The sequence below is a fragment of the Rousettus aegyptiacus genome, unplaced genomic scaffold, assembly GCF_014176215.1.
Source record: "Rousettus aegyptiacus isolate mRouAeg1 unplaced genomic scaffold, mRouAeg1.p scaffold_m13_p_9, whole genome shotgun sequence".
NCBI classification, from domain to species: Eukaryota; Metazoa; Chordata; class Mammalia; order Chiroptera; family Pteropodidae; genus Rousettus; species Rousettus aegyptiacus.
In genome coordinates this window covers 87,237,120-87,262,243 of record NW_023416312.1, presented here as the reverse complement: position 1 = coordinate 87,262,243, position 25,124 = coordinate 87,237,120, and the positions used below count along the sequence as shown (strand labels likewise).

General features: G+C 37.2%; 1 protein-coding gene across 1 annotated transcript in view; it reads right to left on the bottom strand.

The window, feature by feature from the left end:
• Positions 1-25,124, bottom strand: part of ADGRG4 (adhesion G protein-coupled receptor G4) — an 81,924-nt gene that overhangs the window by 42,766 nt on the left and 14,034 nt on the right. The window contains exons 3-9 of the mRNA XM_016127491.2: positions 11,977-17,982; positions 8,438-8,532; positions 6,704-6,768; positions 5,176-5,215; positions 3,882-3,961; positions 2,260-2,423; positions 665-797 (exon numbers count right to left, since the gene is read on the bottom strand). Coding sequence (XP_015982977.2) covers positions 665-797; positions 2,260-2,423; positions 3,882-3,961; positions 5,176-5,215; positions 6,704-6,768; positions 8,438-8,532; positions 11,977-17,982 — 6,583 coding nt within the window. The remainder of the gene's footprint in view (positions 1-664; positions 798-2,259; positions 2,424-3,881; positions 3,962-5,175; positions 5,216-6,703; positions 6,769-8,437; positions 8,533-11,976; positions 17,983-25,124) is intronic.

Genomic DNA, 25,124 nt, shown 5'->3' with positions numbered 1-25,124 from the left:
AGCCACATAATTTGCTGACTGATTAGATGTAGGAAGCAAGAGGTAGACTATAGTCAAAGATGTTGCCCTCCAAAAGAGAGCTTTTAAGCCTTTGTCAAAACCTTCCGGTCTAACCCACTTAACTTAATAATATAAACCATTGACAACAGAAAGTAAGAGAAGAAAGAACGATGATTTTAAAAATGAAAGTGATAGAGTCAACAATAGAAAAAGTAACTTAGTAAATTATTATGGCCCATCAATGAGGTAGTTTCTGAGGCAGTTTTTCGAAGTGGTCCTTATGAAGATGAATGTGAAACATGGAAAATGTTGATAAACCACTGAAAGGATAAGTTCTATTATTGATATGAAGACAGCGACTATCACTGCATAAAACTTAAAGGAATGCAGTGAAAGGCTAGATGAAAAAAATATGCCTACCTGAAAACAACTGCGTTCAGGTGGTGGGATTATAGGTGACTTTTTCTATTTTGTCTTCTTGAAAATTTTTCTGGAATGTTATTATGTTGCATTGTATGCTTAAGTAGATCCAAAAAGTGAAAGGAAGACTGGCAGTAGAGGAAAGGAGGGAGGAAGCATACAGACAAATGACATAGAAACATGCCCCCAAATAAGCAGATCTTTGTGTATCTGAACTGGCCATTAGAACTTGGCTGGTACATACCAGATTCTAGTAGCATTTTCAGCCTCATTTTTTAGGCATCTAGTTTGGGCCGTCTCAGTAGGGTTGGTTAAGAGCCACTTATATGTACCTTTGTATTTAGAGGCAGTCTTATCGGCTTTGCACTTTCCTGGTTCTGCAGAGAAGATATACGCACATTTTAAAGGGCAAAAGGTACTTAAAAGTATCATGAACATTCATCACGACCCATAATTACTACCCTGCACACCAATATCAGCAAATAAAAAAGTAACTTTTTCTACCAGGCCATTTAAAGCAGGCTTCATTGAAAGTAGCATTAAATGGAATCTTTTTTTAAAAAATAAGCCTCCCAGTACAACCTCACATTTAGTCCTTTTCATTAAAACTACTAGTTGACAGGACAGGTTTCTTTGTTTTTGTTTTTATTTTTTTTTTAATGATGCACATGTTTTGAAAAAAATTCAAGCCACACAAAGAGGTGTACAGTGAAAATTAAAAGTTCCCACCCGCTAATTGCCCTCCTTCTGAAGTATCCACTGTTAATAGTGTAAGGTGCAATGATAGAATACTAAAAGCTGACTTCTCATTCTGGCTGTCTCCTTCCTTCTTAATGGACTCTAGGGTGGATTTTGTTTTGATAAACTCAATGTAGACAGGAGAGCTCTTTTCTGATATTGGTGCTGAGGGCAAGGTATTGCTGCTAAGCGTTGTCACTGTAAGGCAGATGTACCTCTATTAAATTTCTGTGATAAGCTCCCAGTTTTTACCACTCACTGGGTTTGTAAGCCAATTCCAGAAATCTTTCCCTCAGGTGTTATGATCCAAGAAGTGGCCCAGCCAGCCTTGCCAAGCCATCTCAGTCTCCTCTTCTGAGTGAAGATGGAAGATGCCTTCAACTCACTCTAAAGAAGCTGCTCATTTGCATCATTTGCATAGCAGTTCTGCATGTGGCTTCAACACTTCTCTGCCTCCCATCTCACTCTCATTCATAGTCACATACTGCCCTCTGCCACCTAATTAGTTTGTTACCAAGGCTTGTGCATTCTAATGCCTATGTGTGTTATTCAGGTTAGCTCAATACTTTTTACGACAGTCTGCTGGGGAAAAGGAAGAAAGCCAGCAGCAATGGGAAGGAGATGGAGCACCCTAATAGCTTTTCTCTTTTACCATTAAAGTCTTGCTAATTTAAAAAGAAAATGCCCATGACAGAAATCCTAGACTGTCTCTCCAGATCACTTTCCAAAATTAATAGCCTGGTTAAATCAATCAATAAATTACCGAGAATCTATTGGGCAGCTGTTGTGTGTAATGAGGAAGCTCTCCAGGTCTCTGGGTATTTATGCAAGAGAGACAATCCTTCCACTCCATTGATGGACTGGTCACTGATGAAATCCAGAGCTGACCAAGTCTCTGGTAGCCCCTCTGGACTCTGTTTGTTTTAATAACCTCTTTTAAGAAAGGTAGAAGGGTTGTTAGGGCAGGTAAGCACTGAGGACATGGAAAGGAACATAAAGACCATTTCTTTCCCCTCTGAACTCAGGATCTCTTTCTGTGTATGCATTATGAGCTTTATAATAATGGGAGTGAATTCATATGGAAATCCCTCCTCAAGTTACCTAGTTTTTTCACTGCAACATATTCAGAATTTACTAATAACGTCAATTGATCTTGTGTGAAATTTCCATACATGAAGTTGCCATGTATTTTACTTTTGATCCTGCTGATTAATTCAGCGGGTGCTAAAGAAGAATTGGCTTTTATGATGACTTGGCAAACACATCTAAAAAAGCAGAACAAAAGAGAAAGATGTTGCAATTATGTCAAGAGAGTGCAACTTGACCTGCTGAACATTTTATAGCTAGTAAGTGGAAAATCTTAAGGAAAAACATAAGACGCATATTGAAATCTTCTGATAAATTTTCTGATGCCCTGAGCAAACAACTCAAAACCTATTTTCAAAAGAACAGTCAGCAACATTGGCATTATATTGAAATTGACTAGCCATGCTATTTCTTTAAGACTTTTTGATAATTAATAGAGAAGATGAAGTATTCAGGATTTATTACTTCAGAGAAAACATTTAACCCCTTTGGTCTCCAATTTATCCATCATTACTACAATAAGGCAAATAAGAACATGCTCAATTAATCTATAAAGATGTGTTCTACAGAAGGCTGATTTCTACAATAAAATAATAATAATGATAATAATTATAGTAGCTAACATTTGTAGAGCTCTTTCTCTACATGTTTTGATTCATGTTATCCTCATAGTGCTCATATTATCCCCACTCTACAGATAATGAAACTGAGCCTTAGCCAAGGTTACAAAGACCTAGCATTTAATTTCTAAATACCCTTTCTAATAAAAGATATGTTATGAATGAATGAGGCTGCCCTTGACCTCAACCTCTATAGTGAGGTCCTCAAACATTCAAAAACCTTTACCATTCCATTATAGAGCACATTTCAGATTCAAAAACTTACCTATACCTTTTCTCCATTTGTAGATGCATCTTTTTGAAGAACACATTTCCTATGTTTTCTATCAGCTGTGAAAAGTTAGATGTGCCCGTGTTTACTCAAAATTTCTGTCTATGTCCAATCTAAACCATGCCTCCCCCTCCATTGATCCATATTTAGTGAAGTCCCTGCTCACCCTACCCATTTCATTTTGAGCCTATCTCTTCTCAGCTTTCATTGTTCCAGTCTGGAGAGGGCTCCTTTTATTTAAACTTGTCTTTTTCTTGCAACAGACCCTCTATTCTTAGCACCCTGAATATTTCAATGACTTTTCCATGAGCCTTCTTTGGCTATATGCCCTTCTTGGGTTGTATCAAGAAGGGTAGCAATAGTTAGTGTTCTGGGAGGAGTTGGACCATGAGTCTGAACAAGACCAAGGATGCTTTCCATGTTGTTTGTTCAATTTCCCTGCTCTGTATTTTCTGGACTTTTTTGATGACAACAAACATTTTATTCCCCCGTTCCAAAATTATGACCACTTTGGACCCAATTTTATCTTCACTACAAAGAGGTAGCAGACAGGCTACTACACTGTGCTGTGACCAACCGAAACAACTTATTTCGTGAAGGCAAGAGCCAAATTACAGCCTCTGTAAAATAACCACCAGGTACTTTGATCTCTTCCTGACAACTCAGACCAACAGACTGCACTTACAGAATTAATGGAAGGAAAATCAGAACTAAATGTACCAGCTATGAATAAACTGAGCTCCTACCTGTATAGTACATGGGAAATTGTAGCCATCTCTTGCCCTTCTCTCTGTTCCAAATAATGCAAAAGAAAAGTACATGGCCACTGAAATCTTCAAACAAATGTCACAACTGAGTACAGAGTTTATTGTTAACAACAACAACCATAATTATACTTTATATTTATGTAACACATTGCCATCTGCAAATCACCCTGAAAAACATCAATGCATATTTAGTCCTCATACCAACCCTGTAAGGTGAGCAATCCAGGTATTGTCACTCCATTTTCTATGTGAGGAAGCTATGCTCAGAGAAGTTAAATGATATGCACAGTAAAACACAGCAGATGAGTCCCAGAACTGGTAGTAGAATCTAATCCTTCTGAATCTGAAGCTTAACATGGTGATGACAATAGTAAACAGTACCAAGTATTTATTATGCTCTATGTCCTGTGCTAAGCACTTTACATAAATAATCCCACTCTATCTTTCCAATAGACCTGTGAGGAACCATAATAGTGTTATCCACATTTCACAGACAAGGAAACTGAGGCACAGAAAGGTTAATTAAGTTGACCAAGGTCTCAGTGGAAAAGCAGGAATTCTAACCCAGGCAGGCTGACTATGGGGACAACATTATCACTAAAAGTCCTTTACACCTATTATTTGAGGGAGATTTTAGTTATGTCATATTATTTATAGTGTATTAAAAAAATTCTGATTCAGCTATTTACAAAAAAGTATTTTAAATAGCAGTAAATAATTTGGAATGCATTGTAGGTTTGATTGTAGTTTATATATTCAAAATATTTATCTCATATTTAAATACCTTAAAAGCTGTGTGCTTACTAATCCTTTTAAAGCCTAACATTGTAAAATTTTTAAGCATTGGAATAAGTGCCTGAATTGGGACAAGGATGATGAGAGATAGTTTGTCACACTCTGACTTCAAATATACACAAATAGAAAGTGAATTTATCATGTGAATGCCAGTCTTGCAAGCAACTGTGTCACTCTTGGAAGAACCAGGCTTTTTTACAAGAAGTCCACAACACAGAATTTCCATTTAACATTTATAATCCCTAAGTCATTCTATACTCCCATAGCTTCAAAAAACTGTCACATAGTTCAGAGAAGCTGAGGATGGTTTTCTTAATGGGTTCTTGTGTAGTATTCAAAGAAATTAATGTATTTTGACCTTAAATAATCACAATTGAGCCTGGCCTAACAATACACACTTGGGTGGAAGAGCTATTTACTTATATCTAATCCGGTATAGAATGGGTTACAAATATATTTCTTTTGAAAAATTACTTACAAAACCTTGGTCCATGGTTATTTCATCCTCAGAAGTGTCTCTGTATCAAAAGCACCAAAAATTATATAAAGATGAAATAGAGTACCAAATGCAAAAGGGCACAAGTTCAGGAGAAAGACAATTCTGAGGCAGAACAGTAGAATCCCCCATCTTGGAATATTCAAATGATAGAAGGGCTCCAGGGAGACACTTCAAGGCACTTGGTCATTATTTGCATACCAAAATGATGGTAAGCCTTTGACTCAGCAATTTCATTTCCAGGAATCTATCCCATAATAGTAATAGCAAGGGTATATAAAAATATAGCTGCAAGGGTGGAAATAATTGAAATGTCCATTACTAGGTAATTGAATAAATACACCATGGCACACCCATACAAAAGAATGCTATGCAAATATTAAAATGAATAAGTTAAATCTGTATATGTTTGCCTGAAAAGATGTACATGATACATTCTAAAGTAAGAAAAGAAAATTGTAAAACAGCATGTAGAGTAGGATTTCATTCTCTTAGCGAATGCATGGCAACAAATCTAGAGGAATATGTAAAATAATTCATTAACCAGAGTTCTTGAAGGGAGTGGGAAAAGGCGGCTTTCTGGAGACTTGCTATCCCAGTTATATACTTCTGTAAAGCTTTAAGATTTTACGACAGCTACATATAATTTTTGTAATAAGGAAAATAATTGACACAATTTTTGAAAAGAAAGTTGTATACTCCAGACACCCCAATTTTCTTTTAATAACATACCATAAATTTACTTCCATTACTTTCTGTAAAGCTTCTTGAACCTATTTATATTTGAACATTCAGTAGAAACCAAATTCCCAGTGTGTGGAAGATAAGCAGTCACTTTTACTGTTTTAAAAATCAGTTTACCGTGGTATACCAGAGCCATGACTATTTTTCAAAAAGATTCTTCTGGATATTTCTTTAACAGAGGATCGGTATATGTACAGATAAAGAACAGAGGGAATATTTCTCCGATGACCAATTGCTTCTGTCATGGTCTCCCTGGTACTACTTAGAACCTGCGATTTCACTACAATCACCTCTCTAAATTTGTGCCCCAGGCACATCTTGGACAAGTCAGCATTCCTCACTTTAAACATTTCAAGTTCCCTTTATAATTTCTAATTTCTCATAGTGCATTATCTAAAATTAAAAAGCCTTCATGCATTGGCCATTCTGAGACTTTCGTCTCTTTAAGGCATGATTTTTTTTTGTTTAAGCCACAGAATCATAGCATTTTAAAGCTGAAAGGGGCATTAGAGGGAACTGAGTTCAATTCCACTGTTTCTCCTACATATTTTCTTCTGTTTTGCTCTCATATAGGCTTTATACACTACAGTAATGATACAAATTTCTTTTTCATTCCAAAGAGAACTTACACTCAGAAGGAAAGATGCAATTCAAACTGCTGCAGTCCCTACATCTTGGGCAAAAACAAAGGAAATCACCTCCAGATAGGCAGACCCAGAATGCCCTCAAACTGCCCTTTGACCCATCATACATGACATTTACATACCTGCTTTTAATTTGAATAGCCAGATTAGTGAGAGAAAATTCACTGTCCTGAAATATAGACTTCAACTGTAAAAGACAAAACATATCAGTTTTAGTATTCCTTTATTTAGCATTCTTCTATTTAGTTCTCCTCTATCTTAACCCAGCAAAGTTACCTCTGATAATGTGATCATTAAGTTGCATTCATAATTTCAGTTGGTTCAACATTTCTATGTGCTGCACTTGGTTTTTACCTACAGTTGTAAGCTGAATTACATTCCCCAAAAATGTATATGTTGAAGCCCTAATCTTCTAATGTGACTGTATTTGGAAATAAGGTCTTTAAGGAGGTTATTAAGGCTAAATGAAGTTATAAATGTGGAGCTCTAACCCAGTAGGATTGATGCCCTCCTAAGAAGAGGAAGAAATGTCAGATCTCTCTCTCTCTCTCTCTCTCTCTCTCTCTCTCTCTCTCTCTCTCTCTCTCTCTGCATGCATACACACATACAGAGAAAAAGCTACATGAGGATACAATGAGAAGGTGGCCATCTACAAGCCGAGGAGAGAGACCTCACCAGAAATCGATCCTGCCAGCATATTGATATTGGACTTCCAGCCTCCAGAATTATAATGTTGAAAATAATGTTGTTTATTTTGTTATGGCAATCCTAATAGATGAATATACTGACCCATTTTCAAGCACTTATAATCATGTCATATACACTTCAAAATAAATGCTAATGGGAAAAGAAAGGAAGCAGACATGATCATTTATTGTTGGTGGGGATACTTTACCTATCCGGAAGGTCACCTATTGATAACTATTCAAATGTGAAATGTTCATATCCTTTGATCCAGCAATTCCAGTTCTAGGAAGTTATCCTATAGAAATACTCAAGTATTCCTCAAAATTTAATTCAAGAGCATTATTGTCTGCATTGTTTCCAAATAGATAAAAAAAATAGAAACAACATAAATGTTCACCAATAGATGCCTGGATTAAAAAAAATACTACAATTACAACCATCTAGTGAAATCCTATGTATGCATTAAAGTGTATGAGGTAGATCTATATTTCTCATCATGATTATGCTCAAAGATAGATGGCTAAGTAAAAAAAGTTGCAGAATAGCATAATTAGTAGGACTCCAATATTTTTGTAAAAGAACATATATGCATCCATGTTATCGTATGTATAGAAAAAATCTGAAAGAATATACCTCAAACTGTTAAGAAGAGTTAATACAAGGAACAATATTAGAGAGATAACATTTACATTCTGGGTTTCGGAATGCAGTTTCTGAATTTTTACAGAGAGTATCTGGTACTCTTACTATTAGAAAAATGTAAGGATAAATAAAACACTTATTTTGTAGGAAAGAGAAGAAAATAAAATGCAGAAAACAAAAAAATATTTAAATAACAATGGCATACGCTTTGTTATATCTGCTCTCTTACTTTTCTCAAATAGGAAAATCTGGCAAAGATCCAGCATTTGTGTCAGTGGAGGGAAATGTACAGTTCTAATCAAATTAAATATTAACTTTCCATAGAAGCTTCCAGCATTGGCACTATGAAAGAGAAACCGCATACATACTCATGGTGATGATTACAGAGTGGATAGATTTGCAGCAAAAAATTCCAAATGTATCATGGGTAGAAAAAGCAAAGCTCAGTTTTAATAGTCAGTTTTTGTCATATGTATACACATTCACATATTTTATATATACAGCAAATATTCAAAAGATTATTTTACCCAATTTCCTGCCAATTCATTTACAACACTGGTAATGGGGATCACTGGCTCTTCACTGAAGACAGAGAAGCTCATTTTAATATTGTAGAAGGAAACTGTAATTTAAAAAAAGGAGATTAATTTTACTCATCTAGTTCAAGAAATTTAACTTCTGTTGATTTGGTCAAAATTGCTCTTCATTTTAAGGAAACCAAACAATGAAGTCTCATTCTTAAATTTTGCTTGATTTCAAGGTCAAAAACCAGCACTGTTGGCTTCACATTCAAAAGCAAAACAGGATGTAGCTTTGCATTTTTGCTTTAATGGTTTGGGCAGTTCTCTGAATTATACATAGTTGATAGACATTCCACAAATCTCACAAATCCTCAATTTTCATTAGCCAACAGATTTATAATCCATATAACGACGAAACTAAACGTTATCTTAAAAGAATATTTGTCCCAAGAAAATATTTATATTTTTTCCATGCCATTCTCTCTGCTTTAGGTTTTCCTCTGTGGTTTCCTCTTTCTTTTGTCTGTCCTGTAAAATTTCAATTTTAGAATGTTGATAGTTGAAGGAACATCCAAAATTTGAGCAATATAGAAGACAAATACTCCTTGGACACTGATAAGCATTCACAGCCAGCTGGAGGCAAAGATTGGAGAAAGCTGAGATTTATATAAGAGGAATTCACAAGAGGTGGAAAAAATGGCACAGATGATAGAGGCTTTGTTCATCCCTCTTGTGACCAAATCAAAGTTGTGACAGAAACATGGAGCAAATAGCAAACAAATACACCTGAGATCTAGATGAACAGAAGCACTACAACTAGGGAGAGAAATAAGAAATCATTCTGCAACTACATAAAGTAAGATGGGATGAAGACGTGAGGCTGCCCAGTCTGAGTGGTACAGAGGCTGCGGCCGCTGCAGCTGGCTGCTGCAGATGACTCTTAAAGAGACCATTTTTGCAAGTGGATGTTCTTGGTGATGGACCTGCTCACTCTGAGCACCAGCACAAGGTGAGCTGCACGGGGGGCACCAGGGACTTACAGGGGACACTGAGTTGTTGGAGGGAGGGCCAGAGCTGAGGCTCTTTCCCAGGCAAAAGTGCCAGTGGTACCCATTGTTCCTCTATTGAGCTTTCCCCCATCCCAGTGTGAGAACTCAGCACTGTCATAGCTGAGACATCGTCAAACTGGATGACAGAGGTCGCTCCACCCAGAGGATTCCCTGAAACTCTGCCTCCCCCAACTCATGGCCCCACCCAAGCCACATCCAGTTGTGTCCTTGGCAAGACCTATGTTCCTTGCTAAGCCGCGCTTAGACTCACATTGGTGGCAGTTGGCCTTGGTTTCTGGCATGGCCTCTTAAGGCAACTATAAGCACAGCATCTGTAGATTGCTTGCTGAATCTTAACAGGTGGCCCTGGAGGGGCATAGGCTGGGGCTAAACTTGGCCTGTGGCTGAACCCCTCTCAGAACTGTGCCACTGGATACCTACTACACAAAGCCACACTAATAAGACCAGGAGACTTAGGAGTCTTGCTTCGTACATAGAAACAGACACCGAAAGGCAGCCAAAATAGGAAGACAAAGAAGTAGAAACCATATGAGAGAACAGAACGGAGATCCAGAAATAATGGAGTCAAGTAATCTAACAGATGCAGAGTTCATAAAAGTGGTTATAAAGATGCTCAGTGAACTTAGGAGAAGCATAGATGAATTCAGTGAGAACTTCAACAAAAAAATGTAAAAATGGAAATGGAAATTATAAAAGGGAACCTGCTAGAAATGAAGAACACATTGTCTGAGGTGGAGGGTATATTAGAGGGAATTAACAGTGGAGGAAGAAGAAGATCGAACCATTGATATAGAGGATGGGGAAGCCAAGGACACTCGATCAGAACGACAAGAAAAAAGAAGCAAAGACTATAATAATAATTTGAGGAGCCTACGGGACACAATTAAATGTAAAAATGTCCATGTCATAGGGGTACCTGAAGGAAAACAAGAAGTTGAAGAGCTATTTGAAGAAATAATGATGGAAAACTTCCCTAACCTGGTGAAGGAAATAGACATACAACCCTCGGAGTCCCAAGATAGATGAAACCAAAGAGACTCACACCAGGGCACATTATAATTAAAATGACAAAGGTTAAAGAAAATCTTAAAAGTATCAATAGAAAAGCAATTAGTTACCTACCAGGGAGCTCCCATAAGACTGACAACTGATTTCTCAAAAGAAATCATGCAGGACAGAAGGGCTTGGTATAAAATATTCAAAGTGGTGAAAATCTGGGATCTACAAACAAGAATACTTTATCCACCAAAGCTACCATTTAGAGTCGAAGGACAGATAAAGAGCTTCCCAGACAAAGATAAGCTACAGGAATTCATCAACACCAAGCCGGTTACAGAAAATGTTGGAGGGACTTCTTTAAGAAGAAAAAAAACATGTGTCAAAACAGGAATAAAGAATGGTAATAACTACATTCCTATCAACAAGTACCTCAAATGGAAAAGAATTAAGTGTTCCAACCAAAAGATAGGGTGGCTGAATGGATAAGAAAACAAGACCTTTACATATGCTGCCTACAAGAGACTCACTTCAGATTAAAAGACACACACAGACTAAAAGGAGGGAGATGGAAAAAGATATTGCCTCAAGGGACCTAAAGGGTATCACATTGAATGAAATAAATCAGATAGAGAAAGACGTATATCACATAAGTTCACTTGCATGTGGAATCTAAAGAATAAAATAAACAACAATAGCAAAAATATAAACTCATAAATATAGAGAATATTTTGAGGGCTACTAGATGGGAGGGGGTTGGAGGGGGCAGTGAAAAAGGGCAATGAGATTAAGAAGTACAAATGGATAGTTACAAAATAGACATGGAGATATAAAGCCTAGCATAAAGGAAGTAGTTAATAATGTAGTAAATATGTAAGGGGGCGGAAAGGTATTAGATTTAGTGGGGTGATCGCTTTGTGAGTTATATAGATCTCTATCACTGTGCTATACAACTGAAACTAATATATTATTGTATACCAAATATATTAGAAAAAAATCATTGAATATTACAATGTAAATACAAGCAACTAATTATTGATTGTAATTCAATAAAGCTGGAAATAAAAAAAGGAATGAAAAAGGGAAAGCTAGAGTATCTTCTAGTGTTTTTTGGTATGTGGTCAATATGTCAGACCTAAGACTATATAATCCTCTTCTTGGGAATGGGGTGAGGTTCTTGATCCATGTCCACATTGAAAGAATCAGAGTCAGAGCATCAAAAACAAAATGGGTGGAAAGGATGCTTAGAAATGTCATATGAGTGAAAAGGTACATACATTTGCATTATATTTCAATAAAACAAAAATAAGCAAGACAGCTAGAGAATTCTGTGTTTGGATAAGGTATCCACTGTACCCACTGTCTGAAGGGGATAAGAAACACCTGTACCCTTCTACCTTTTCTGCCTTCAGAGAACTGGCCACCTTGGAAAATACATGGCTCATCATGCATGCATGCTGTACACATTGTGAAACATACCTGTGACCTCAGTGGCAATACGTGAAGTCAATGTTTCCGTAGATAGAAAGGAAAGTGTGGAATCCAGCCAGGTTGTCTCAAAAGAGGAAGAGAGTAATGAAGACAGAATCGTTGTAGAAGGATGTGTTATCCTAGTGGATATGAGTGGAAATGAGGCTCTAGTAGCAGTGGATGTAGTGGTGGTTATATTTGAAAGGGAGTCAAGTGTGGGCTTAGGAAAAACTAAAGTAGGGGATGTTGATGCTGCTGGGATTCTGCTCCACATAGATGTTATTGTAGGGCTAGATTGAAGTGTAGACCCAATAGATAGGGTGTGATCAGTTGTAGGAGGTGACATACTCATTCTGCTAAAGGATGAAGGTTGAGACACAGTCCTGGAGTTGGCAGTCACAGCGGTTCTAGAGGAAGCCTCAGGGGATTTGGAAATGCATTCACTGCCATCTGTGATTTTCATAGACAGAAGGAGAGAAGTTGGGGTGCCAGTAGTGATATTGCCCCCTGTAGGCATAGTAGTGGTTTTGGTGAGTGTGGTGCTTACAATAGGAAAGGGTAGTGTTGTAAAGTTAGTGAATAGGTATGTTGGTATCATGTCAGAAGTCAGAAATGTGGATTTAGACACCTCTACTGTAGATGACATTACAGTATGAGGGATATTAGATACAGTTGCCATAGGGGAACCTGAAGGGAGACTAGAGAAGATCCAAATCAGCATGGGTGAAGTAGTAGCCTTTGAAATTATAGAACCTGAAGCAGCACCAGAAGGATTTGATGGGAATATTGTCCCAAGAGTTATAGTTGTGGTTGTCTTCTCAAATGTCTGCTTAATGTCAACCAAAATGGTAGGGACAGATCTTGAAGATATTGATAATGAAGGGCTCTCAGACATCCCCAAGGTAGGAAGAATTCCTGATGTGGAAATCGATGACATTGCCATAACATCTCCAGATATAAGAGCAGTCTGAGAGGCTGTGACTGTTGACAAAGACCCAGGAACAGGGTATGGAGCCCCTGTTTCCATCTTGTTAGGTGTAAGTACATGAGTAGTGGTGAAAGTAGGAAATTGAGACTCTTCAGCCATGGGTGTGTTCCAGGAAGTCATAAACAGAGACTTGTCATTACTAGATGTAGTTCTTGTTCCAAGAACTGGAAATTCAACCATTTGGGATGTAGGAGGAAGAGAAGTATTTGTAATAGAGAACTCAGTTTCAGTACTATGAGGTGAAAAAACAAACGATGTCAAAGAAGGTGAAGTTGTGCTGGATGGAGTCCATGAAAGGTATAAAACAGGGGCATTCACAGATGCACCTTTTGTTAGTTCAGCTATTGTATTTTCTGACAAGCAAGTCATCTTTTTTGTATTCAAAGAAAGGTAAGTGGTGGATTTTATACTTTTTGTGGGTCCAGGAGTGCTCTTAAAGCTAGTCAAAGATGAGGAAACTTGAATATTCAAGGAAGTATGGAGATTAGCTGAAGGAGTAGATGAAAGCATACTTTTAGGGGCAGCAATTCTGGAATAAGTATTTGTGAGAGCTGCTATTCTACCACTGCTTACAGAATATAGGGAACTGTTAATAATCCCAGATAATATGCCCAGAGTTGTAGCCTCATGACCTTGGGATGATCGTTGGGTTGTTGATAGAAATGGTGAAAATGTGGTCTTTAGAGTGGAAGAAATAATGTCAGTGATCTTAGAACTGTGTAGGGAGGAGGCAGTGGTGCCTACATAGGGAGTCACCACTCCAACCACCCCAGTGATTGGATTGGTTTTCACAGAAAACAAAGTTGACTCTGTTGGAGAGGGAAAGGATGGAGGTGTGATCCTGGAGAACATCTCTGTTATTTCTGAATTAGTAAAAGCAGAGGAAAATTTTGTCTTTTTTGAAGCAAGCCAAGCATATGTCACAGGTGTGATATCCAATGTAGATGTTTGTATGGGCATAGTAGTCCTAGGGGTAATTGAAGACAATAAAGTAGAGAATGATCTAACTGTTGTGGAAGTGCCAGAAGAAACAGCTACAGGTAATAAAGCAGAATCATGAACAAATGTTGAGGACATTTCAGACACGGGCCTAGAAGTGACTATAGAGGGACTTTTCAAACAATCTGGAGGTGCTGTTTTAGAAGATTTAGTCATTAGTATTGTGGGAGTGTCAGATATTATTTTGGAGGTGAAGGAAGTGACACTAACTGGCAGTGAGTACATCTGGTAGATAGGAATAGATGTTGCCATAGAGGTTTTCCCAAGAAGTGCCATAGTTACATTTGGAGCAGGAGGAACTATAGTGGTCCTGTCAGTAGAAACAATTGTAAAATTAGTACTAGATAGTCCAGTTGTGGAAAGAGACAGGGACTCAGGAGAGGTCTGTGTGCTTTCATAAATGGGAGAGGTAATTGAAGTCACCTCAGGTTGAGTCCTGGATGAAAGCAAGTGTGAAAGAGTTGTTTTGGTGTTTACAGGATTTGATATTCTGATTGTCTTGGGAGCTGGGGTATCTACAAATGAAGTATCTTGATAGTATGAGAAACGGCGAGTCAAAGAGGTGGTGCTTACTATCATTTTTTCAGTTCTAGGAGTATATATTGAAAGGACACTCATCCTTTCTTTTTCAGGAGGCAAAAGTGTGGTAATTGTCAGAGCTTGTGAAGGGAGAGCTGTTTTCCTAAGATTGGTAGACATTTCTGAAATGTCAACATTTGTGTTACTTGAAGTCCAGGTAGGTATACTCCCAGAAGCAGGAGATGAAGCTGAAATCCCATCAGGTGGAGTTGCAAGTGGAATATGTGAGGATGAATGTGTTTGGTGACTGGAATGTTTTTTGGTCTCAGCAAATCTTGTATCTGTCAATTCAAAGGATGAAGTACTCTGGGACTCAGAAATAAAAGGATACTTTGATGAGGACATTTCTGTCACCTCCATAGTTTCAGGGGTGTTTCCCAGGGAGGTGGTCATCTGCTTTTTGTCAGAAGACAAGGTAAAAACATCTGTCACTGATAGGGTGGGGACCAGTGTGTTTGCAAGATGTGTAGAAAATTGAGAAATATGGCCATATACTGAAGTACTAAGCCTGTTGGGAGAGGTGTGTGAGGGCATGGTCTTGTCAACAACAGAAGTTTCTATGGTGCCAGTAACCAAAGTAACATCATCTTCACTACTACTGAAAGTATATGGAAAGCTGAGAGTATGAGTAGAAGTTTCCTCCACTCGAGATATAGGTTGGGTTGCTACTGGTATAGACATAGTCGTGATCATATGAGTGGAGGACACAAGAGGAGCATTGTTAGGGAGAAATTTAGAGCAGGCCAGAGTGGGTGTGGATGGAGTTACTGTGTCAACTGAGGTGGAGAGAAGCTTGGGCTCAGGCTTAGTTGCCATAAGAGTGGTAGGTCTCAGTGAGGGGACTGGAGTTTCTGTCAGAGAGGGAACTGCTGTGGGTGTTATCTTAACAGTGATAACCATGGCCTCTGAAGTGGAGTGAGTCAAGACACTGTGGGTAGGCGCAATATAGTTGATTGTGGAAGCAGTCTGATCCAATGGTGGCACCGATGTTGTGGTCACTTTAGCTGATGACAGAGTTGAAACATCTGAGACTATAGATGTGGAGGATCTGGCCAATGTAGAAGGCTCAGACATGGTAACATTAGTCTCTTTAGACACCACTGTAGTGGCAACAGCAGAGATATTACCTGGCAGTGAGAACATATGGGTAATAGGCACAAGGGTTGCTGAGGAATGGCTAGCTGTAGGCTGTAGAGGTAAGATACCAGCAGACAAGGACATAGCTGTTCTGTTTGTATGGGTAGTGGCAAAAATGGTCTCAAACATTTTTGTAGTGGAAGCACCCAGAGGTTTAGGGAATGTCTGTGCACCTCCAGAACTGAGAGATGGAGTTAGATTCCCTTCAAGTGGAGTTTCTGAAGTCCAATGTGCTGTGTAGGTACGGGCGTGATTAAGGATTTCTGTCATTCCATTGTATGAACTCTTAGGTGTGATTTTCACCAATTGTGTAGAAAGCCAACTTCCTCTCATCTCAGTAGTTACAGTTTCATCATCCAATGGAGTAGATAACTTTTCTAAATCAGGAAAAGAAGAAATTGTAATAGAATCTGTCACCATTTGTGCAGACTCCTCTGTTGTTTCTAACATTGTTGCAAATGGAGAAACTTCGGTTGTCTCTGATTTTCCCTTAAGATAATGGGAAGTTGTTTCTTTCCTTGTTACAGTAGCATTAAATCTTTGTGTTGTTGTGGACTCTGGTACAGGGATTGTTGTCTCTCCAAATGCAATTGTACCTTTTATGTCTGTTTGTGTGATCTCAGAAGCATTCTCCTCAGTAGAAAAAAATGGTTCAATGTCAGCAAGGGTATATATTTTATCTACTGGTGGAATAACTGTTTCCCTAGGTGTTGAAAGAAGTTCATTTCCAGCTACTGGAAACATAGGGGTGGATTTTAGTAGTAAGTTGGTAAGTTTAAATTCATGCAGTTTGGTTACGGATATTGTTCCAGAAACTGTGGAGAAATCAGTAAACCACAAAGATGTCAAGTTAGATAGAGCTGTTGTATACCTGTCTGCAATAGCATCAGTAGTAAAAATAGAGTCAGTGGTAGTGCTAGCCTTATTCTCTATGGGTGTTCCTGATGGGATAATGATATTAGTTGTTGTGAATGAATGTCCTGTATTAGAAGTACTCCCATGGAATACCGATGTTAACAGGGTCTGGTCTGGCCTGGAAATCCAAGTGATCTCACTGGTAGAGAATAGATGGGCACCTTCATCGTTTATTGATGTGGGACCAGACTCAGATGCCTTGAACGTGGAAGGTGATCTAGTGAAAATAAAAGGAAACAAGTTTTCACCATCCGTGGGTGTAATCTGGGTATATACTGGCCCAGTGATTATAGGGGAAAACATACTTTCAACCACTTTAGATGCAAGTATGATTCCAGTAGTCAAGGCTGTGTGTGTGGTCTCAGCATCAATAACTGTCTGTACATTCTGAGCTCCAGTGAATGAAGAAGATGTCCTGAAAGTAAGGGCCATAGGAGAATCCTCTTTTGGCATGAAGGTAGATATTGTATCCTCCACTCTGGGTGGAGAGACATACTGGAAATTCGTAGATGTCAATTCTGTTTCAGCTGTTAGCTCAGGAGTCGTCACAATAGGCTTAGTTGGGAGCGTCATTGAATGAACTTCAAATGGTATTACTGTATCAGTTGTTGCCAATGTACATGCTGTCTGATTTCTAGGAAATATAACATCTACTGGAGTAGCTGTGGCAATGAGCACAGACTCAGGTGGAAATACTGATGCAGTCTCAATGTAAGTAGTTGCAGGTGAAGTTTGTTTTATCGTTAACCAAGGTACAGTTCCAGCCACTGTAGATGCAAGAAACTCCTGGCTAACTGTGGAGATAGAGAGTGCCCTGGCTCCTGTGGATTTCTTTTTGGCCCAAGATGTAGACATGGCTGTTGACTTAATAGATGAAAATAAAGATGTCTTCCTAATGGCCAACTGAGATCCATTTGCTGAAGTTTTGGATACAATTGAATTCTTGGTAAATCCAGATGTGTATAGGAAATCAGTAGCTATAGTTGGATGAAAGGTCTCAGCAGCAATGACTTCAGTCATTTTTGTTGTTTTTGTGCTCTCTGAAGATGGAGATTTAATTATTTTTGTGTAATTGGTAGTAGTGCCCATGGATGTAATATTGGTAGGTTGAGCAATGGCTGCTGAAGTGGACAAAATGTCTACTGTGAATGTAACTGTCTCAGCTATGGATGTCTTTAAAAAATTTGGTGCAGTCATTTCCAGAGATGGAGATGTTGTATTGGAATGTGTTATGGTTGTATGATCAGTTGCAAAAACAGGCATGCTTTTAGACACCACTGTAGAAGAATAAATGGTTTTTTGTGGTTTTAATCCAGTAACTTGAGATGGGGTTGTCAAATCTATTTGTTGTGAAAGCGTTGTATTTGTTTCTTGAATTGTTAGATTTTCAGAAACAACTGAAAAAATAGAAAAGCATATGTTACTTTGGATTTGATTTTAGAAATCAGACAATTTAAGAAAGGGTTTGTATTTTTTTCTTATATTTTTAAATTAAGTTTATTGGGGTAATATTGGTTAATACAATTATATAATTTTCAAGTGTTCATTATCATTTGACATCTGTATATTCTATTGCATGTTTACCCCACAAAGTCCTATATCCTTCAGCTACCATATATTTGATCCCGTTTACCCACTTCACCCTCCCCCTAAATCCTATATTTGACCCCCTTTACCTCATCTACCTCCTTCCTCCTCCCCCATCCCACTAGTAATCACTAGTCTATAGTTCTCTGGTAACCACTTGTCTATAGTCTATGTCCATGAGTCGCTGTTTATTTGTCATATTTTTAAGAGGATATATGTATCAGATATAATCAAATCATATAATTATTTGGCTTTTCATACAATGATTTTAGACTTTCTAAAATTTCTATATGGTTTTCATAATGCCCTGTTAAGTAACAAATAGGAAGATGTCCATTCCATAGTGTCTCCATTAAAAAAATAGGCACTCCTGGAAAAGGTGTATGTGCTAAAGTAGTGCACTGATTAAGAGGATTAGCTTGGGAAATGGACCAATTTCTTAAAAGACACAAGTTATCAAAACTCACTTAAGAAGAAATAGATAACTTGAATAGTATTATATCTACTAAAGAAATTGGATTGTGTGGTTTTAAATCTTCCAAAAAATAGGACCAACTTTGGATTCAAATAGATGTAGTTTTAAATCCTGGCACCATCACTTATTCATTATGTAGCCTTAGACTAGTTACTTAACCTCTCTGTGTTTCAATTTCCTCCTCTGTAATGTGAGATAATAACACCTACCTTATAAAATTGTTTTGAGAATTGAGTTAATGCATGTAAAACACTTAGTATAGTATATATCAAAAATAAGTGCTCAAAAAATAAACTGTTGTTAATAAAAACTTAGCATTTTAGATTTGATCAAATTTCTATTACTACCTAAATACTATAGATTTAAAAAGTTTTGATCTGGAACTTCAAGATTGAAATTTTTTGTATATGCACTATATATATATATACATATATATACACACACACATATATATGTATATATATGTATATATATAACAAATTTATATTATGTACATTATAAACATACAAAAATAGAAATGTCAAAGAATATGATAAAAATAAATGTAAATAGTTTTACAATATTTTCTTCACGTACTCTAATGTATTGTCTTTGTATATCTTAGAATTCTGCACTCCATTTTGAAGACCACTGGAGCCTAGCTTATGTCTCAATTCAAGTCGGTTAAATTTGACAAGTATTATGAGTAGTATTCTAGGTCCTGCAAGAAATGTATAGCGTTTATGGCATGATTCCTTCCCTCAAAGAGCTCACATTCTTACTGGATAAGTCATGTTACTGAAATATTTTTAGACAAAATACAACATAATATTTTTAAAACAAAACAATAAAAACACAATAAAATAATAATAATGTTTATAATAAAGTGAACTATAGAATATAATCAGGCCCCAAATGTCTCTAAGGTACAATGGGGTATAAATGTGGTGAGAGAGCAATGCTGGCTTCAAGCTAATGAAGCTTTCTCTTAGGAGATGTAGGCCTTTGAGAAATGATGAGGTTTGCATAGAGAAGACAAAGGCACATAGCAATGAATATGAAGGCAGTGAAAAGATCAGTCTAGCTGGGAGGGAGTGGGTTGGATAGGGGTGAGTAAAAATGTCAGACTAGGATGGAACCTGAAGAGTAAGGTGGAGAAACAGATAAGAGAAAATAATATTGTGGGTTTCATGTACTTAATACAAGCCAAGCACTGTGCTACATGCTATTTCATTTAATATACCTAACAACCTAATAAGGTAGATACTACAATGACCTTCAATTCAGAGTTCAAGAAACAAAGTATCAGAAACTTTATATGAATTGCTCAGGTTCACATTTGGAGTTCAAACCAAGGTCTATCATTTGTGCTCTTAACCGTGACATTCATAAGAGCGTACATTCTTGAGCAAGGAGAATGAGTTGATAAAAAACAGTTTTTAAGGAAAATGAATTTTGTGACAGCATGCAGGATGGGTAGGCATGGGAAAAAATTAAAGACAAAGAGTCCCTTTAAGAAGCTAGTAAAGTTCTCCCCACCTCACTCTTGCCAATTCTGGGCCAACCTAACTATTTATCACCTTCACACCTAGACTTGAATAGTCAAGCACTGATGGACATAGTCACATAAGAGAATGAATTAGTATTTCTATAAATTCGTGGTCACCAACCTCGAGTAAGCTTTTTACACTGCTCAGCCATCCTACTACCTTCCCCATTCTCGAATTCTATCCCTGAATGTTTATCAAGTAACAATGTCTCTTATTTCATAGGAAATAAAATAATTGAAGTCAACAAATGGAATGTTAGCTGTGCTGCCATCTCCGGAAATTTACACCAGCAGTCATCTGTCCTTTTCCTAAGTAGCCCTTCTCTCATTATTTAAAACATATTTCAGTCTCCCGCAACAAAAAAATAAAACCCAGAATTCCTCTTTAGCTATAACCCTCTCTCTCTCTTCCCCATCACACCAAAACTTCTTTAAAGAAAGTACCTATACTAGCTGTCTCCACAATCCTCTGCCCCTTTCTTTAGTCTACACTAATCTGGCTTCTGGCACCATCATTCAACTGAACAACACTCACCAAGGCCACCAGTGGCCTCCATATAGGCAAATATTATGGATACTTTTTTAAAACTTCATCTTACTTGACCTCTCAACAACTTTTGACAATGTCAACCATTTCTTCCTTCTTTAAATACCCTTTTTGTTGACTTCCATGACATAATGCACTGTTGGGTTTTCTCTTCTCTGACCACTCTGTCTCCTTTGCAAACTCATCCTACTTTATTTGGCTATTACATATTAGAGTTCCCCAAGGCTTGGTCCCAGCAGCTCTTCTCTTCTCACTCTATAGTTTCTCCATGCCTAGAATTCCAATTTGCACCTATACACAGATGAATCTCAAAGTTATATCTAGACTAAACCTCTATTCTGAACTCTACATTTATATAATCAATTGCTTATTTGACATCACCTCTTAGATATCTCATTAACACCTTAAACTCAATATACCTCATCTGAACTCATTATCTTCTCTTCAAACTGGTTCCTCTTTCAGTATTCCCTCAGTGACTGGTACAATCATATATTCAGTTATAATAAACCAAAACCTTCTTGTCCCTCTGTCTCCTTCATTTTCTCTTCCACAGGCCATAGCCAACCCATAACTTCATTCTACGGATCTTATCTCCTAAATATCTCTTAACTCCATCTGTTTCTCTCCATTTCTATCACTTACCTTCCTGACCAAGCCGCCATCAGTCTCTCATCTGGACTACTGCAGTAACCTCCCAACCAGACTCTGCCTCTACTCTTGGACCACCTTCAACTGTTCCATAATGCAATCAGAATGATCTTTTTAAAATGCAAATTTGATGATCTCTCTCTCACACACACAGACACACACACATACAAACTCATACTCAGCTCCCTTTAGTGGCCTTCCATTATTCATAAGATTTTTTTCTTAATTTTCTTTATAGAGCCTATAAAGCTATGCAAGGTTTGGTCCCTACTTACCTTCCAGCCTTAATTTGTGTGAATTTCTCCCTTGTTTTCTGGACTTCAGCCCATCAGCCTAGTTTCAGTCCTCCAACACTTGGCATTCTTTTTCCTCCCACAAAGCCACTCACTGCATATGCTATTACCTCTACTTAGAATATTCTCCCCACTTTTCTTCATCTCATTAACTTCTACACATCTTTTAGATTTTAACTCATACGTCACTTACTCAGGGGAGCCTACCTTCCTTGGCCTCCATAACTAGGTCAAACCAATCTATTCTAGGCTCTTATGACACTTTATACCTCTTTTCCATAGTACTTGTCATGGCTGCAGTTTTACATTTGTGTGTGCTTATTAATAACTGCCTTCCTTGCTACAGCATATGGGCAGGGGTCTCATCTTTCTTTGCTCATCATTGTATCCCCAGTGCTTAGCACAGGGCTTAGCACATGGTAGATGCCCAATAAATATTTGTATAACTGAATAAGTGGAAATAATGAGGACTTGGAATGAGATGAGTGGAATCCCATAGATATTGGAAAGGAAGAATTGAGAGGGTAGGGTAACAAAGAGATTTAAGAGATGAAGAAGACAGACAACTTTCAGAGAACTCAAATTTTGCTTTTAGGCAACTTGGAAAATAGTGGCAATATTCATAGATATAGGAAAATTGGAAAGACAGCCCCACTAAGAAGAAAAACACCCAGTTCAGACTTGGATAAGTGGAATTTGGAGTGATGGTAGAACATCCAAGTGAAAATCGTGCATAGTAAAATTGAAGACTGAGTCTTCTTTTTTTTCCCCAGGTCAAATCACCTAAAATGAAATCATGCATATTTACCATTGGGAAGAAATTAGCACTTTGAATTTATCTACCTGAGATACATATTACCTATGATGTAGGAATAAGTATGGTGATAAATAATTAACTAAGTTGTTTCACTGTCTTGAGCATCAAAGTTACTTTTAATTTGCATATATAGAAATACTGAGATATGGGGAGAATATTCTTTAGGATTCTGTGGTCATTAGCAAGTAGAATGAGTGACAATCAGAAGGCTGTAATTGATGAAAGTACACACATTTATAAGAAAAGTCAAAGTTATATAAGAAGTACTTTTCACTTAATTTTACAATATTGTTTCAATTATAAGCAGTTCACATTCTGTTAGGCCTTATGAAGAAATGTATATTTCAGCAGTACAATATTTCTATCAAGCTTTCTGCCTTCAAATTTGTCCATAACTACAAGTAAAAGAATTGCCAAGATCTTGGTTTCCATTTTTGCAAATGGCTTTACCACGGCCAATTGGCTTAGCAAGCCTGTTAAAGTGTCATTTATATCACATTGGAGGAGTATGGCATCCCAGAGCCTGAATTGTTATCTATGAATGCACTAATTGTTAAGAGAAGAGTTCACAATTCCCACTACTTTACAAATAATTGATTGAGCTGCATTCACTTTTTAAACAATAAAATACTAAGTACCACAAAAGCCTAAGTTATCTTCTTCGATGCAGCATTCAAAGAACCCTGTTAGAGGAATCCTAACGAGTAATGGGAAAGTCTTTTAGAACACAAAGGGAGTTAGGCATGATATTTTTTTTCTAGAGAGGCCTGAGCTATAGATGTTAATTGTTATTAACAGTTCCAGTAAGCATCTCAAAAAGAAGCACAAGATTTAGAAAAAAACAAATAAGTTGAACAAAATTGCAAACAGGTGGCATTTTAAGTACCAGATATCGCTGAGGAAATAATGCAATTTGCATTGCTTTGTTTTAACCTGAAGTCTGGATCTATATATTTCATCACAACTCCCATTGAAATCTTTCAGAGGAAAAGTTTTTTCTGGGGGGATTATTGTACCAAGTTTTTCCTCTAAAGTCTTTATTAATAAAAAGTCTTCCTTAATTAAAATCACAGAATTTTAGATCTAAGTTTTAGAGATCATATTCAATCATTTAGAGATGAGGCCCACAGAAGTGCAGTGATGAGAAGATGAGAGTTCCACAGGTAAAATTTTCAGAGAAGAAATATGACAATGTGTGTCACTGCTTCAGTTGTCTAGTAACCATAAGTGCATGCCTTTGGTTTACACAGAACCGCCAAAAACCCAGGAGAATAAAGAGACTTTACCTGAAAGAACCAATGACAAACTTAGATAATAAAAACCAAGTTCTGCAAGTTCTGAACAGCTCACAAAAAAGCAAACTCAAAATAGTGTGACATAAAACTTACAGGAGCATTGCAGTGCTAAATAAAAAGATAGAGATATCTTTGCAAGCCTAAGGATAGAAATCCAATGGGAGTCCCAAATTACAACCATGCCCTGAAATAATATTTGCCTTGAAGAATCATTCATGTCCTGGATATAGGCAATCCAATCAAATGTCCATAGGATCCATAGGAATTAAAGATTCTTTCAAACTCTAAGTCTAACAATTAATTACAACGGGTTAGCAAACATGTTCAATTGATACAGAAAAGGCATTTGACAATATCTCTCATTCATGATAAAATCTCTAAGCAAGTTAGAGATAGAGGATATTTATATCAACTTGATAAAGAATATCACCAAAAAATCTACAGCTAACATTAACTATAATGGTTAAAGACTGAATGCCTTCCTACTAAGGTTGGGAACCAGTAAAGGATGTTCCTTTTGCCACTCTTACTCTACAGAGCACTGGAGGTTGCAGGTACTCTAGTAAGGAGAGACAAAGAAATAAAAGGTATTGCAGATTACATGGCTGTCCATGTAGAAAATCTCAAGGAATCTAAAACAAAAACAAACAAAAAAATACCTCCTGGAACTTAGAAGTGAGTTCAATAGATTAAAGGATAAAAAATTAACGCTAAGCAAAGGATTCTTAAACTTGACATCAAAAGTATGATCCACAAAAAGAAAAAAATAATTCATGAATTGGACTTCATCAAAAATAAAAGCTTTTGCTCCATGAAAGCTCATGTGTGAAAAAGATTTTAAAAAGCAATCTACAGACTAGAAGAAAATATTTGCAAAATATATATGCAACAAAGGGCTAGAATATATAACAAAAAACTCTCAAGACTCAACAGTAAAAAAAATGTTAATGGGAAAATGACATGAATAGATAATTCTCTGAAGAGGATATACAAATGGCAAATAATCAAAAGAAAACATGTTCAATACAGTTAAGCAGTAGGAAAATCCAGATTGAAACCACAATGAAATATCACTATACACTTACCAGAATGGCTAAAAGAAAAAAAAATAGCAACATCAAATGCTAGCAAGGATGCAAAGAAACAGGATCACTCATCCATTGCTGGTGGGAATATAAAATGGTACAACCATTTTGGAAAACAGTCTGACAGTTTTATTTAAAACTCAATGTGTGACTATCATATGGCCCAGCAATTGCACTCCTGGGCATTTATCCCAGAGAATTTAAAACCTATGTTCACACAAAAACCTGTACACAAAATGTTCATAGCAGGTTTTCTTTCTA